The sequence below is a fragment of the Ovis aries genome, chromosome 12 (genome assembly GCF_016772045.2).
Source record: "Ovis aries strain OAR_USU_Benz2616 breed Rambouillet chromosome 12, ARS-UI_Ramb_v3.0, whole genome shotgun sequence".
Lineage (NCBI taxonomy): Eukaryota > Metazoa > Chordata > Mammalia > Artiodactyla > Bovidae > Ovis > Ovis aries.
Window position 1 is genome coordinate 48954568 of NC_056065.1, and position 12899 is coordinate 48967466.

At 54.1% G+C, this 12899-nt stretch overlaps 1 protein-coding gene across 3 annotated transcripts in view; it reads right to left on the minus strand.

Annotated features, from left to right (window-relative positions):
• Nucleotides 1–6276: 6276 nt before the first annotated feature.
• The window catches only part of PRDM16 (PR/SET domain 16), a 337617-nt gene continuing 330994 nt past the window's right edge, over nt 6277–12899 (minus strand). For 2 of the 3 annotated variants that reach the window (XM_027975737.3, XM_027975736.3), the window contains exons 16-17: nt 12165–12339; nt 6277–11004 (exon numbers count right to left, since the gene is read on the minus strand). In XM_027975737.3, coding sequence (XP_027831538.1) covers nt 10870–11004; nt 12165–12339 — 310 coding nt within the window. In that variant the 3' untranslated portion in view covers nt 6277–10869. The remainder of the gene's footprint in view (nt 11005–12164; nt 12340–12899) is intronic. The other variant, XM_042257375.2, reaches the window with a different exon arrangement.

The following is a 12899-nucleotide window of genomic DNA, read 5'->3' on the forward strand; positions in this document are numbered from 1 at the left end:
TCTGCCTGTGGGGGTGAGTCTCTGGAACTCTCCCACCCTGTGGCTGGGACCCAGGGTGTGCGGGGCCGGGTCAGCCCAGAGCAGACGGCCCTTTCAGCGGCGCCCAGGCTTTTTTCCCGCCCCGGGCTTCCAGGCCGGCTGTTCCCTGCCCTGAGAGCTGAATGCAGCATTGATGTACCCCCTATGTGAAAAATGGGTCTTTGCAGGTGTGATTGAGACAGGAGCCTACCTGATTAGGCCCCAAATCTGATAAGAAGAGGAGAACTGGATACTCAGACAGAAGGGAGGGGTCCGGTGTGGATGGAGACGTAGGTTGGAGTCGTGTGTCTGCGGGTCGAGGATGCTGAGAAGTTGGAAGAGGTGGGAAGGAACCCCTCCTAGAGACTGCCCTCACCTTGATCTCAAACAGAGCTGGGAGAGGATGTGTCTCCGTTGTTTTGTGGTCATTCATTGCAGTGGCCCAGGAAGATGACCAGCCTCTCTCATCTCGTCTCTGCCTCTGACGAGCATCCTACTTGGCTAACCTGTTTCTGTCTTCCTGCTGGCATGCAGGCTTCCCGGGGTGGGGGGGTGGTCTGCCCATAGAGGGCAGCCTGCACCCTGCTCCTGTGTGTCGGGGTGCCTCTGTGCCTGGCCTCAGGGCATCGTTCAGCAGGCCAGGAGGAGACGGGGCAGCACAGATTAGACGGAGCTCACCCCACATGTCTGGGCCTCACCAGCCTGGGGACATTTTCAGCCTTGAGAATTGACAGGAAGAGGCCTTGTGAAGGCGGCTCTTGTGTGGCCCTGGGGTTTTCTCCCTCCCCATCCCCCATGAGAACCTTAGAGGGGACACCACTGGCTGTCACAGGCTCAGGGCCTTAGCTCTGTGCCAGCGTCCTGGGGGCGGAACCTGCATACTGATGGTCACCCCTGGAAAGTAAGATGTGGGTCAGCTGCATGCCCAGCTTGCCCAGCACTCACAAAATGAGGGGTTTCCCGAACCTCTGGGATCATCAACCCCATGGCTCTCGGGATTTCCTACAAAGAAGTCAATGCCTGCTGTCTGACGGAGTCCCTTTCCTATGGCTCCAGGGTGTCCTGTGCTCCAGGGTGTCCTGTGCTCCAGGGTGTCCTGTGCTCCAGGAGGTCTTGCTCGAGTCTTCCAAACTTTTGCTCAGTTGCAGGGCCACAGCCCAGAGAGGCAGTGTCCTGAGGCCAGCAGCCCCCCAGGAGGCCTTTTGGTTTGACCATCCTGGGTGCTGAGGGCGAAAGGGGCAGTGCCCGCTCTCTCCCTACCTCCCTAGCCGCAGGGAAGGTGGGGGCTGGAGGACAGGGCACAGTAGGTCTCCTTTCTTCTCTGGGCCTGGCATCCAGCTGACCCACCACTCACTGCAGTGTCCCTCCCCTCGGGTGCCTGGTCCAGCCTGCGGGCAGCTGGGAAAGGTCTCATTGACCTTGGGTACTGGGGCAGCTGTGAGTGGGCCTGAGGACAGAGGCTCTTCTGTGTTGGTTGACTGGAGGCCCAGTCTGGGTGGGGTCCACAGATGGACACAGGGGCGGTGCAGGGGCCGGGCTGCTGGGCAGGGCCTGGCTCCCTCTTTGGTCCATAGGGGTGGCCTTGCTGAGCAGGAGGCTCAGTTCAGGGAGCACACGGTCACTCTGTCTTGTGGCCCAGCTAACAATTGGGCCTCCTGTTAAGGTAGCAAGTGGTTGTTACCTCCTATTAAATGCCTACTGTGTACCAGGCTTCCTGTATCACCTTCTGGAATTCTTACAGAAACTCCCTAAGGTGTCAATGTCTCCCATTTCATCCAGAGGTCAAGTGTCTGTGCTTTATTACCTGGCTAGTGAGTGACCTGGCCAAGAGGAGAGCTCAGGCTTATCTGAGTGCAAAGCCCAGGCCCCCTCTCATAATTAGGGACTATTTAAGGTTTCCAAAGAGGTAAGGCATTTTAAAAATGCACTTATCTGCTCCAATTGAGAACTCAAAGCATTACAGACATTCCTGCTGTGATGATGCAGCTCCCACTGTAATCAATAGAAAACTGGGCAAAAAGAAGAAGCAACTGTTGTAGTCGTCAACAACAGGTAGCAGGGCTTAGTGGTAAAGAATCTGTCTGCCAGTGCAGGAGACGCAGGAGTCACTGGTTCAGTCTCTGGGTGGGGAAGATCCCCTGGAGGATGGCATGGGAACCCACTCCAGTACTCTTTCCTGGAGAATCCCACGGGCAGAGGAGCCTGGCGTGCTACAGTCCATACGATTGCAAAGAGCTGGACTCAGCTGAAGTGACTGAGCACACAATGTGGCCGAGAACAGTGGGGGTCGGGGGAGGACCCAGTGAGGTGAGCCCCACACCTGCCCAACTTTCTTCTGAGAGGCAGGACAAAGCAGAACACAGTGGCTTCACTGAGCTAGCCGAGGCAGGCAGAGATGGGGTCAGGGAGGATGAGGGGAATGGGCCTTGCAGGCAGAGCCTCAGAGGGAAGGCAGCAGTGCAGAAAAGGATTTTGAGAAGCCCCCGGGGCCAGCCTGAGTCTGGTCAAATGCTCTGCTCTGTGTGCAGAATGAGATCCTGGAAGCTGAGCAGAGAATAGCTCCCAGCATCCACACAAGCTCGGAAACACTTGATAGCCAATCACCAGATCAAGAGGCCTCATGCAGCCCAGGGCATTGGGGATCAAGGGGCCTCGTGGACCCCAGGACATTGGCTGGAGATCAACAAAGCCCACATCTTAGGTGAAGGTAAGCTTACATCTTAGGTGGAAGGGGCAGAGGCTGCTCTACATCTGACAAACAAGAGTTTTTGAAACAAGCAAAGACCAGGCTGGCCTCCAAGTCAGTTAACTGCTTGTCAGCATGAAAATTTCTTAAAAGAATGCCAACAAACTCTGAGGTCTCAACCTCCAGCACCCAGTGAAACATTAACAGACACGTGACCTATAAGTGTGAGAAAAAGCAACCAATAGAAAGAGACCCAGAAACGACATAGATGATACAACTAGCAGGGCTTCCCTTGTGGCTCAACTGGTAAAGAATCTGCCTGCAATGCGTGAGATCTGGGTTCGATTCCTAGGTTGGGAAGGTCTCCGGGAGAAGGGAAACGCTACCCACTCCAGTATTCTGGCCTGGAGAATTCCCTGGACAATAGTCCATGGGATTGCAAAGAGTCGGACTCGACTGAGCAACTTTCGCTTCGCTTCACTTCATGAAGGGTGGCGCTAGCGGTAAAGAACCCATCTGCCAATGCAGGATATGTAAGAAATGTGTGTTCGATCCCTGGGTTGGGAAGATCCTCTGGAGAAAGAAATGGCAACCCACTCCAGTATTCTTGCCTGGAGAATCCCACGGACAGAGGAGCCTGGTGGGCTATAGTCCATAGGGTCGCAGAGTCAGACATGACTGAAGTGACTTAGCACACATGATAACTATTCCAAGGATATAAGAGAAGCCTTGAACATAAAAGAGAAAGTATAATGTATAATGAATATGATCAAAAGAAAAACAATGCTGAATCAAATGAAAATTCTAAAGATGAAAAAAATATTCAAGATATGAACATTTAAAAACATACTGGATGGAGTCAACAGATTAGATACTATAGAAGGAAAGATCAGTGAACTTGAAGACAGGACCACAGAAGTCATCCAGAGCTCCAAGGCCTGGTGGGCGCATGAATCCAGGGGTTTCAGCTGGATCCTAGGAGAAAGAGCCAACTACCTCCCTTGGGATTTTGGTCCCCCAGCCTCTCTGTTGGGCTTCCCTGGTGGCTCAGATGGTAAAGAATCTGCCTGCAATGTGGGAAACCTGGGTTTGATCCCTGGTTTGGGCAGATCCCCTGGAGAAGGGAATGGCTACCCACTCCAATATTCTTGCCTGGAGAATTCCGTGGACAGAGGAACTTGGCGGGCTACAGTCCATGGTGTCTCAAAGAGTTGAACATGACTTAGCGACCTTCACTTGCACTCACAGCCTCTCTGTTGGGCCACAGCTGGTGCTCGGGCCTCCCTGTCTTATAACCATGGAATTCTGTCTTCTCTGCCCTGAAGCTCTGGAGCAAACTCCACCTCCCTTTCCTGAATGGGTGTAAGTTTTGGGGAGGATGTGGCCCAGCAGTGCTGTGCACAGCGCTCTTCCCTTAGTGAGGACCACAGTGCAGGCTGTGGCCAGCAGCTACCTCCCGCCCCAGAACCCTGCTCTGAGCATCTTGTTATTCTGGGCCCCTCTTGCTAGTCCATCTGTTCCCACGAAAGCCAGCCTATGTCTAGCCATTTCACCCTGAATTAAGATACTTTTTGATCTTGGGGAAGACTTTGGTTGCCCCAAGAAATGAAGTTAACGATTCTCAAAATAGCTTCTCTGCAAATAACCAACAGGCTCACTTGGCCCAGAATGAATCTGAAGGGGAATTCAAAAGCAACTCTTTTCCCAGAAAACAGATTTCTCATTGACACAGTTTTCTCCTGTTGATTTTCACCCCCCTTGTTTCCAAAATGGAAACTTTTTCCTCAATCTTCCCTGCCAGGAGCTGGGATTCAGGGAGACAGCATTGGCTTTCCAGCCTGTTCTCTGTGCCTCTGCTCTTTCCCTCTGAGGTCCCCTGACAATAGGGCTCTTATCAGACAGGCTCCTGTCCTGGGATACTCCTCTCTCTTCCAGGGTGGAGGGCATAGAGTAAGGCTGCTGGGCTGAACAAAGATGGGAGCTCTGACCCCTGACGGCAGCCTGCCTGGGGAGCTTGGGAGGGCATAACGGGGTGGGCTGGAGACTGTCACTCCAGCTTGGTGAATGGCTTTTGGAAGTGTGGCCATTCACCAGTTCTGTGATTTGCATCGTTTGTCCTCTGAGAATGGAAATTTATTTCTCAAGCCATCCCTGTGCTTGGAACTCCAGGGCAAACCTCATATCTGACCACAGGATTCAGATCACAGGATGACAGTCACACCAGGGAAGAAAGCACCTTAAAATGTTTAACTGCTTCCCCCAACCAGTGCTATCCTGGAGACACACATACTTGATGGTGTGAAGAAAGTGAAAAGACTCAGTACCCAGATCTGGGCCCAGGGATCTTGCTCCAAGGTCAACTGCAGTTTCTTCCCTCTGGTGGCTATGAGATGCTGCCATTTAGAGGAACCCAGGCCTTGCCTCATTCTGTTACCTCTCTTAGCGCAGGTTCAGCCCCCTTCAGAGGCACTGGAGGTCTCAAGATCCATGTTGAGTGAGCGTTCTTACAGCAGACCACCCATCCATCATCTATCTGCCCATCCATCCACCCACCCACCCACCCATCATTCCATCCATCCATTCATACGTGGATCCACCCACCTATCCATCATCCATCCACCCACACATCTATCCATACATTTATCCATCCATCCATCCATCCATCCATCTGTCCATCTACTATCCACCCATCCATCCATCGTTCACCTATCCACGCGTCCATCATCCATCTATCCATCCATCCACCTATTCATCCATCATCTACGCTTCATTTCTTTGTGCAGCCTGACAGATGGGCCCCAAGAAGGAATGCCTGGGTTCACGGAAGGAGGGTGCCCTGGGGGGCTCTGTTTGCTCCGCCTGCAGCCCTGGCCTCTGCTCTGCCTTGACCCATCTGACCATTGCTGGTGGGTCAGGCTCAGGCCCTGGCTGGAAGCAGTGTGTGGGTCAGACACAGCTGAAGTGGAGGGCTGGCTGGTGCGGAGGTCTACTCTTAGAGGGGGGCAGATTTGGGGCTGGCCTCATAGGATGGGCTTCTCCTCCATCAAGAGGCCCTGGTGGGAGTTCATGGGCATGGGCGCCGGGGGCAGGGACATGTTGGGGTAAGAATACCTGGGGGCAGTTTCATTTGGAGGTGGACACACCAGTAGGGTGCCATGCCTAGAGGTAGGCCCACCTGGAGATGGGCACACCTGAAGGCCACTATGATCGAGAGTAGAAACACCTGGAGGCTGCCACACCTGGAGCAGGGCACACCTGGGGGCCATACCTAAAGGTCACCTTGTCCTGAGGTGGGCACACTTGGAGGAGGGCACAGCTGGAGACCAGAACTCTCACTACAAGGCTGTCCTGGGTAGTTGGTGCCCTCTCTGAACTTGTTCTTTTCTGGAAAACAGGAACAGCAAGGGGACCTGCCCTGGGGCTGATACAGGAGGATGGCACGAGGGGCTCTCCATCAGGGCTGGTGAGCCTCCCCACCAGCCACGCCCTGACTCTTGAGTCTGTTCTCACCATCCCTCCCCAGCCCTCTGAGGCCTCTGTTCTCCCTGAGTGAAGCATGCAGGCACAGAGGCTTAGAAAAGCACACAGATTTATTGCATATCAATCTCATGTATAAATTCATTGTAGCATCGGAAAGATTACATTTGGTATACAGTCCTAGTCTACAGCATCAACCTCAAAATCAGCTTCTCCTAGGCTTCATCTTAAAGACATTTCTCTACACACGTACATTTGTCTTTATCACAAGCATCATCAAAATGAAATCTGCAGAGTCACTCTCTGAATGATTCCTACATTTGATGTCTTTTCCTTTCCTTCTCCCACAGCGATTTGCATGTTAAGAACTGCGTCTTCCATGTGGGCAGTTCAGGACTCCTAGTCTTGAGGACGCAGACTCTAATCACATATTTAATAAGTGCATCTATGGGATTTTCCTTTTCGTAAAAATTTCACGAACAGACACAATAATGACTACACACGAGCCATGCAGTTTACTTAGAACAGAAGCAAATTTACAATCGGGGGACGTGGGACATACACCAGCCTCCTTCTCAATGGTTTTTTTTTTAAAAAAAAACATTATGGAGAAAAACCAGACATTTACACTTGACTTCTTTTCAACACTATACAGCTCTAAAAGAAAAAAAAAAAAAGAAGAAAAAAAACTGAATCATAATGTAACGATGGCAAAGGATGACATGGACGCACGGGTTTGGAGTGTCACCAGCGTACGCGTACGGATGCCCTCAGTCCCGTGTGGACACGGGGCTCAGCTTCCCTCGTTTGGAGAACGAGGAAGAGAGGTGCGTGGAAAGGAGCCTTCAGGATAACTTTGTTCGTGAGTGAATTGCACATCTGGAAACATAAGCTGCCTTTTCATTCTATCTACTTTTACTTTTTTTTTCCCCCACAAGTGGTAATACGAATCCGTGGCAGAAAAGAAAGAAAACATAAACACTGGAATGGCAGGAGGAGAGGGACACTCCTTGGCATCTTGTGAGGACATCTTAGTCACAGTATCACTCATCGCTACAGAGACATTCATGGCTTTTGAGACCCGGCTGACCTCCACCGACCAGGAGCAGCTGTGTCCCCGCGTCCCCAGCCGGGAGGGGAGCGAGGTGCCCGGCTCCCCGTCCATTCCCCCCAGCGCCCCAGGCAGCAGTGCGGGGTGCTCTCCCGAGGGTGCCGCCCTGCCCCTCCCAGGACAGCACAGTGAATAAGCTCAGTAGATTTCAGTCACTTGGGCAGTAGTGGGGGGAGGCTGGGGCCCGGGGGCGCCACAATCCAGTGCTTTGAGGCTTCGGGGCTAATGCAAGGGATGTGTGTTCAGGCAAGTGCTTTGCGAATGTTCACTGAGGAAGCAGCCAGGGTGCAGAAGGACAAGGGCCCTCAGGGTTTCCAGGGCCAATCAGTGTCTGGGTGGACTGGCCGCACTCTTGGCATCGTATGGGCAGTCTCTCAGGCCCACCCCAGTCACTTATCCCCACCCCAGGGTTCCAGGTGGGATGTAGAAATGCATGCCTCTGGGTTCCAACCCGAGGCTTCTGGGTCCCCCTTATGAAGGGCTGGCTGGCCAAAGGGTTATCAGTCCTGGGGTCCTACCCGCTCGTCCTGGGAATGAAAGGGTTGGGCCCGAGGTGGGAGTTGGGGTCTGAGGGGCAGAAGAGGGAAGGGTAAGAAGGCCTCCTTCCTAATTTCCACTTGGGAGTGAGAGTCAGCAGTCCAAAAAGGGAAGCAGATGAGGCTGGAATGAAGGGCCCTGGCCCCGGCACACTAGCCTAATGGGGTTCCTAGTTTACAGCTCTGAGTCTGGCCACCAGCCCAAAGATGCATTGGTTGGCCAGCCAGCCGCCAGTTGCATCCGTGCCATGAAGCTGGGCTCTCGGAATTCTCCAGCCCGAGCTCCCAGGGCCTCCAGGGCGTCCCCCTGGGTCTGAGCAGGTGGCTGGTGCTGGAGCCTGGGGGGCAGAGAAGACCTGGGGAGGGACAGCTGACTGTGGTTGGGACAACACTCAACTTTGAGGCCAGGTTTCATGGACCCACCAGGCGTAGGAAATAAGTGCTCTTTTTATCTGAGGGTCCAAGGACAGAACCCTCCCCGCCACCGAATCTGCCAAATGCCCAGGCTGGAGGAGAAACTGGGCTTACTCGAATCATTTTCAAGAGGGACAAAAAACAAGACTTAAAATGTGTAGTCAGGGTTCTTGGGGATGGGGAAGGAAAGAAAGAAAGAGTCAGAGTTTAAGGAGATCAGCTGCAGAGAGCCACCGTGACCGTCAGAAAGACCAGAGGTGAACAGAAGGGATGGGCTGCAGGGAACAGACACTCAGGCCTCCACCTGCCCAAACATCCTGCTTTGGACAGAGAGAGTCAAATCGCAAAAAAAAGCACACACCTTATTGTTTAGCAGAAGAAATCATATAATTTGGGTTTACAGAAATGGGGAGGTGGTATCTGAGGTTGACTTTCCAAAGGGGTCCCATCTCGATTGAGGGAGAGTTGGAAACTGCAACACACCAGGTGGGTCCACTAGGGGGGTGGGGTGAAGGATGCTTCTGAGGCGGTGTGAGCAGCCGTGTCTGCAAATCCTTGTGGGTGTGGCTGCGGGCAGCTCCTCTGCCAGCAGCTTCTCTGACCGCCCTGGGGGCCACGTTCCAGCCTGTTCCCACGTGGAAGGCGCTCTGAGTGGTACCTTGACCGGATCCGGGAAAGGCCAAATCCTTTCGCTAGGATCTGCAGGTCTGTGCGCTCTTGGGGATCCCCATCCACAGGTCTCCACTGTGAAGCCGAACCCCCAGTGCCCAGGCGGACGATTGTCTTGGCCTGGAGCGGCTGGACGGTTGGCCACTCCATGACCGTTTGTATTTTCACACATTTCTTAGGGCAACTTGGGTGGGTTTTTTTCTCTTCTTCTTGGGATGCTAGTCTTCGTTTTTCTTCCAAACAATAAAAGAAATAAATAGAGCACTTGTCTTAAATGCAACTGAAACTCAAATTTAACAAAAACACATGATTGTCTGGAAAACGGGCAGCAGGATTCGTTGGGGGGGGACGTGGGGTATTTGGCACATTAAAAATCGCCCCACTCCCTGGTTATTGATCACACAACACACAACCTTATTACACGGTTTTGGTCCTTCACTAGATACTTATATTAACATTATTTCTTCACAATAAGAATGTCTAATGCCAAAAATACTGTTAAGGAAGAAATAAAATAAGAAAAGAAATGAATTAGAAAAAATTACAAGTTATATACAGATTAAGGTCAATTCCATCAGGGAAAAAAAAAAAAACAACAACAATTATTCGATATTGGCCCCTATGGGAATAATTTAAAGCCCATCGAGTGGAGAGCAGCTGGGTCCTGGGAGGTGCCGTCCGTCCCCTCAGGGCTGTGCTGTCTTAGCTCTTTGTGGAGGTCGCACCTGGACTCCCGTCCTTCTGGAGCCGGGTCCCGCCCGCCAGGAACCCACACAAAGAGCAAAGTGGCAGTTGTGTCCTGGGGTCTCAGGTGAGCATGGAGCTTGGCAGCCTGGAGCAGAGGAGCCTTGGAGTGCACCCCACGGCAGCCCCTATGGGGGTGCCCACCCCCTTCCCCTTGTCCATCCACAGGGGGTGGGGTGGGTGGGTGCTGGAGATCCCAAGATGACCAGCGGGCCCTGCCTTCTGCAGAACGGTTGGGGGCAGGGCGGAGGGGCTTGGCCACTTCTGCGCTGGGGACCAAGTCCCTGCTTCGACCTCCCCCTGGGTGGGGGACGTGGGCACGAATCCCATGTCACACAATGACAGGCACATCTCTGAGTCCCAGCCTTGGGCCAGCCCAGGACATCGTATCTGATTCCAGGCACAGTCTCAAACTGCTCCCGGGAGTGGGCTCCGCCCCTCGGTTCTGGGGGCAGGGTGCCCAGAATCACCTTGGCTTTACAAACACAGTCAGGGATAGAAAATCTCTCCATTATCTACAGTATAAAGAACACCCCCAAACGCAGGGCTGGGTCCCAGGCAGGTTTGGGTTTGCAAAGAAGCTGAGATTTCAAAGCAATGCAAAATTACTTTTAAAAAACAATTTGCAAGTCACTTTGTGATCTTTTTTTAAAAAATACTGTCTATTTTTAAAACCACATGCTTAAATAGACTCTGTCGTCAATAAGATTACCAAAAGGATCATTCTTGTCATTTTCTTTATAAAAATTGTCAGGGCGATTCCCTCCTTAGAGCACGCCCAGATGTCCATTCCCTCCCTAGATGCCACAAGGCGCCCGGGAGAGGCCCACCAGCCTCGGTGTGGGGTTCAAATCCCGTCCTTGCCCATGGGGTTGACTCTGTGAGGCAGCCCCCAGTGCTGTGCCTGGATAGAGTGAGCTGTACCATCTGAAAGCCGTTCTCAAGACTGATGCTTAGAGCCAGTGAAACCCTATGATGGCTCCAAGGATGCCGGGTTCTGAGTTTTCATTGCAAAAGTCAGAGTTGGACCATGGAGAGGGGAACAGACGCTGAGGAGTGGTCAGATACAGGTGACAAGGAGGGGTCTCCTCGGCCCCAAGCCACACAGGCTCCCAAGGCCCTTGCCTCCGTCTTCTGCCATGGAGATTTCTGTTGGGAAGTCGGGGTCCCTGGTGGCCTCACTTGGACTCTGACCCCAGCCCCTCTCAGGCCGGTCAGAGGTGGTTGATGGGGTTAAAGGCTCCAGACTCTGGCGTGGCTCCCGCGATGTTCAGCCAAGCGTCCAGAGGGCCCTGGGAAGAGGCGTGGAGAGGAGCATCCTCGGAAAGGGACAGCATCATTGCATACGCCTGGATGGAGGGGAGGGTACACACAGGACAGAAGGTGAGTGTTGTGGGGTGGGTCCTGTAGACCCCAGGCCAGCCCAGGCCTTCCCGGCCTCCCACTCCCTCCCACTGACCTCAGACCCAGAGGTGAGGTGGGGGCAAAGGTGTTGGGGGCTGGCCTGCAGAGGAGGCATCTTTGCAGAGGGCCACTAAGACCCTCAGCCTCTTTGGGGCACATCCGCCCTCGCATGCGCCCCTACATCCCTGATGATCAGCACGGATTCACAGGCAAGCATGCTCTTCAGGGGGACCAGGGTGCTGGTGGTTATGGCTTAGATCCCATCAAGGAAGCGCAGGCCCTGCCTAGTGGGCTCTGTCCGGTGTGGATGACCACGGTGGTGGCTAAAAGCTATTTCAGGGACGTGGTGTGCAGCACTTCTGAGCTAAGAGTAGACGTGCCTCTGGCCCAGAGCCCAGCTTGGCCCCCAGAGCATGAGTGGATGGGACCCGGGGCCACTCAGAGCAGGTGGGGCAGGGTGTGTCCACCCAATTTCACACTCCGGACAGGATTAGTAAAAAGACGAAGACAGACACGCAGACGGTTTTTGCTCAGACTTGGGTGAGCTGCGGAGAGCTGAGTGGAACCCCAAGTCCCCCAGGCTGAAAATAAGCAGGGTCCTGCAGCCCCTAGGCTGCGGGCGAGTCATGCCAGCCAGCCTGTGCCCTGCTGACTCGCCATACCTGCAGCTTGGAGCCCGTGACCCCGATGGGGGAGCATCCCTTGAGAGGACCCTGGGCTACCATCACTCCTGCTTGGGCAGAGGCAGAGGGAGGCCAGTGCAGCCACGAGGGCACTGCCGGTGGACACCGCCCTCCGGGTACGTGAGGGCCAGGACCCACGTGTACGGGAGCACTGTGGGACTGGGGAGGCACCCTTGTGAGGGTCTGGCTCTCGTTCATCTGCTTTCAACCTCTCCCCACCCTTGCTTTCAGGAAAAGGGAGTCATTTGGGGGGTCTCTCTAGCCAAAGCAATGGGCATGGGAGGGCTGGAGTCCTGGGTGTCCCCCATGCAGACATGGGATGGCCACACAGAGAAGGGAGACGGTCCCTGATCGGGGAGGCACAGCTGGGGCCTGCCATCCAGTCTGGGGAAGGTCGGGGGCAGGCTCTGGTAGGTACCTACCTGGTTCTTAGCCTGCCTGTACAGGGTCTGTTTTAAAGTCTCAGAATCTAAGGTGGAATTAAGCACATCTTTAACTTCAAACGTTTCCTCAGCTGTTCTGCGGAGATCCAGCCCCTTCCCAAAAGTCGGCATCGGCTCCAAAGCCAAGAGACTGCCTGGTGGCTCCTCAACACACCTGCACCAACGACCGGAGAGGGGCCCGCTGTCAGCCTGTCTGGCCTCGGCCACCTCTCTGAAGCCCACGGCCAGCTCCGTGCCTGCATGCACACCACAGCGTCTCCACAAGCCACATGCACAGGAGACAGACACATGGACACACAGACACGTGGATGGAAGCCACATGAATACAGGAAAGTGATGGAGGACGCAGAGGAGGTCAGTGCGTGCACACACATCGCAAGCACAGGCAGGGCGCCAGGCCCCTGGGGACAGAGCACAGGCTGGGAGCAGGGCAGAGGTCTCGGTTCCTAAAGTCTGGGTTGTTCTGGGGGGCCCACTTTCAGGGCCCAGAGTGGGAGGAAGTGGGCCCTCTCTGAAAGGCCCGCAGGATCTGCCAGCCACCCCCAGGAGGACCTTGAATGCTGGTGGCATCACTGCTGCTGAATGTAGGCGGTGAGCAGTGGGGACGCAGCAGGAGAGGCTCTCCTCTGCCAGCTTTCAAAATCATTGGTGCTCAACCCCCACCCACAGCCTGTTGGAGACAGACGTTACTGCTCCTGGTTCTGCAGGGCCAGA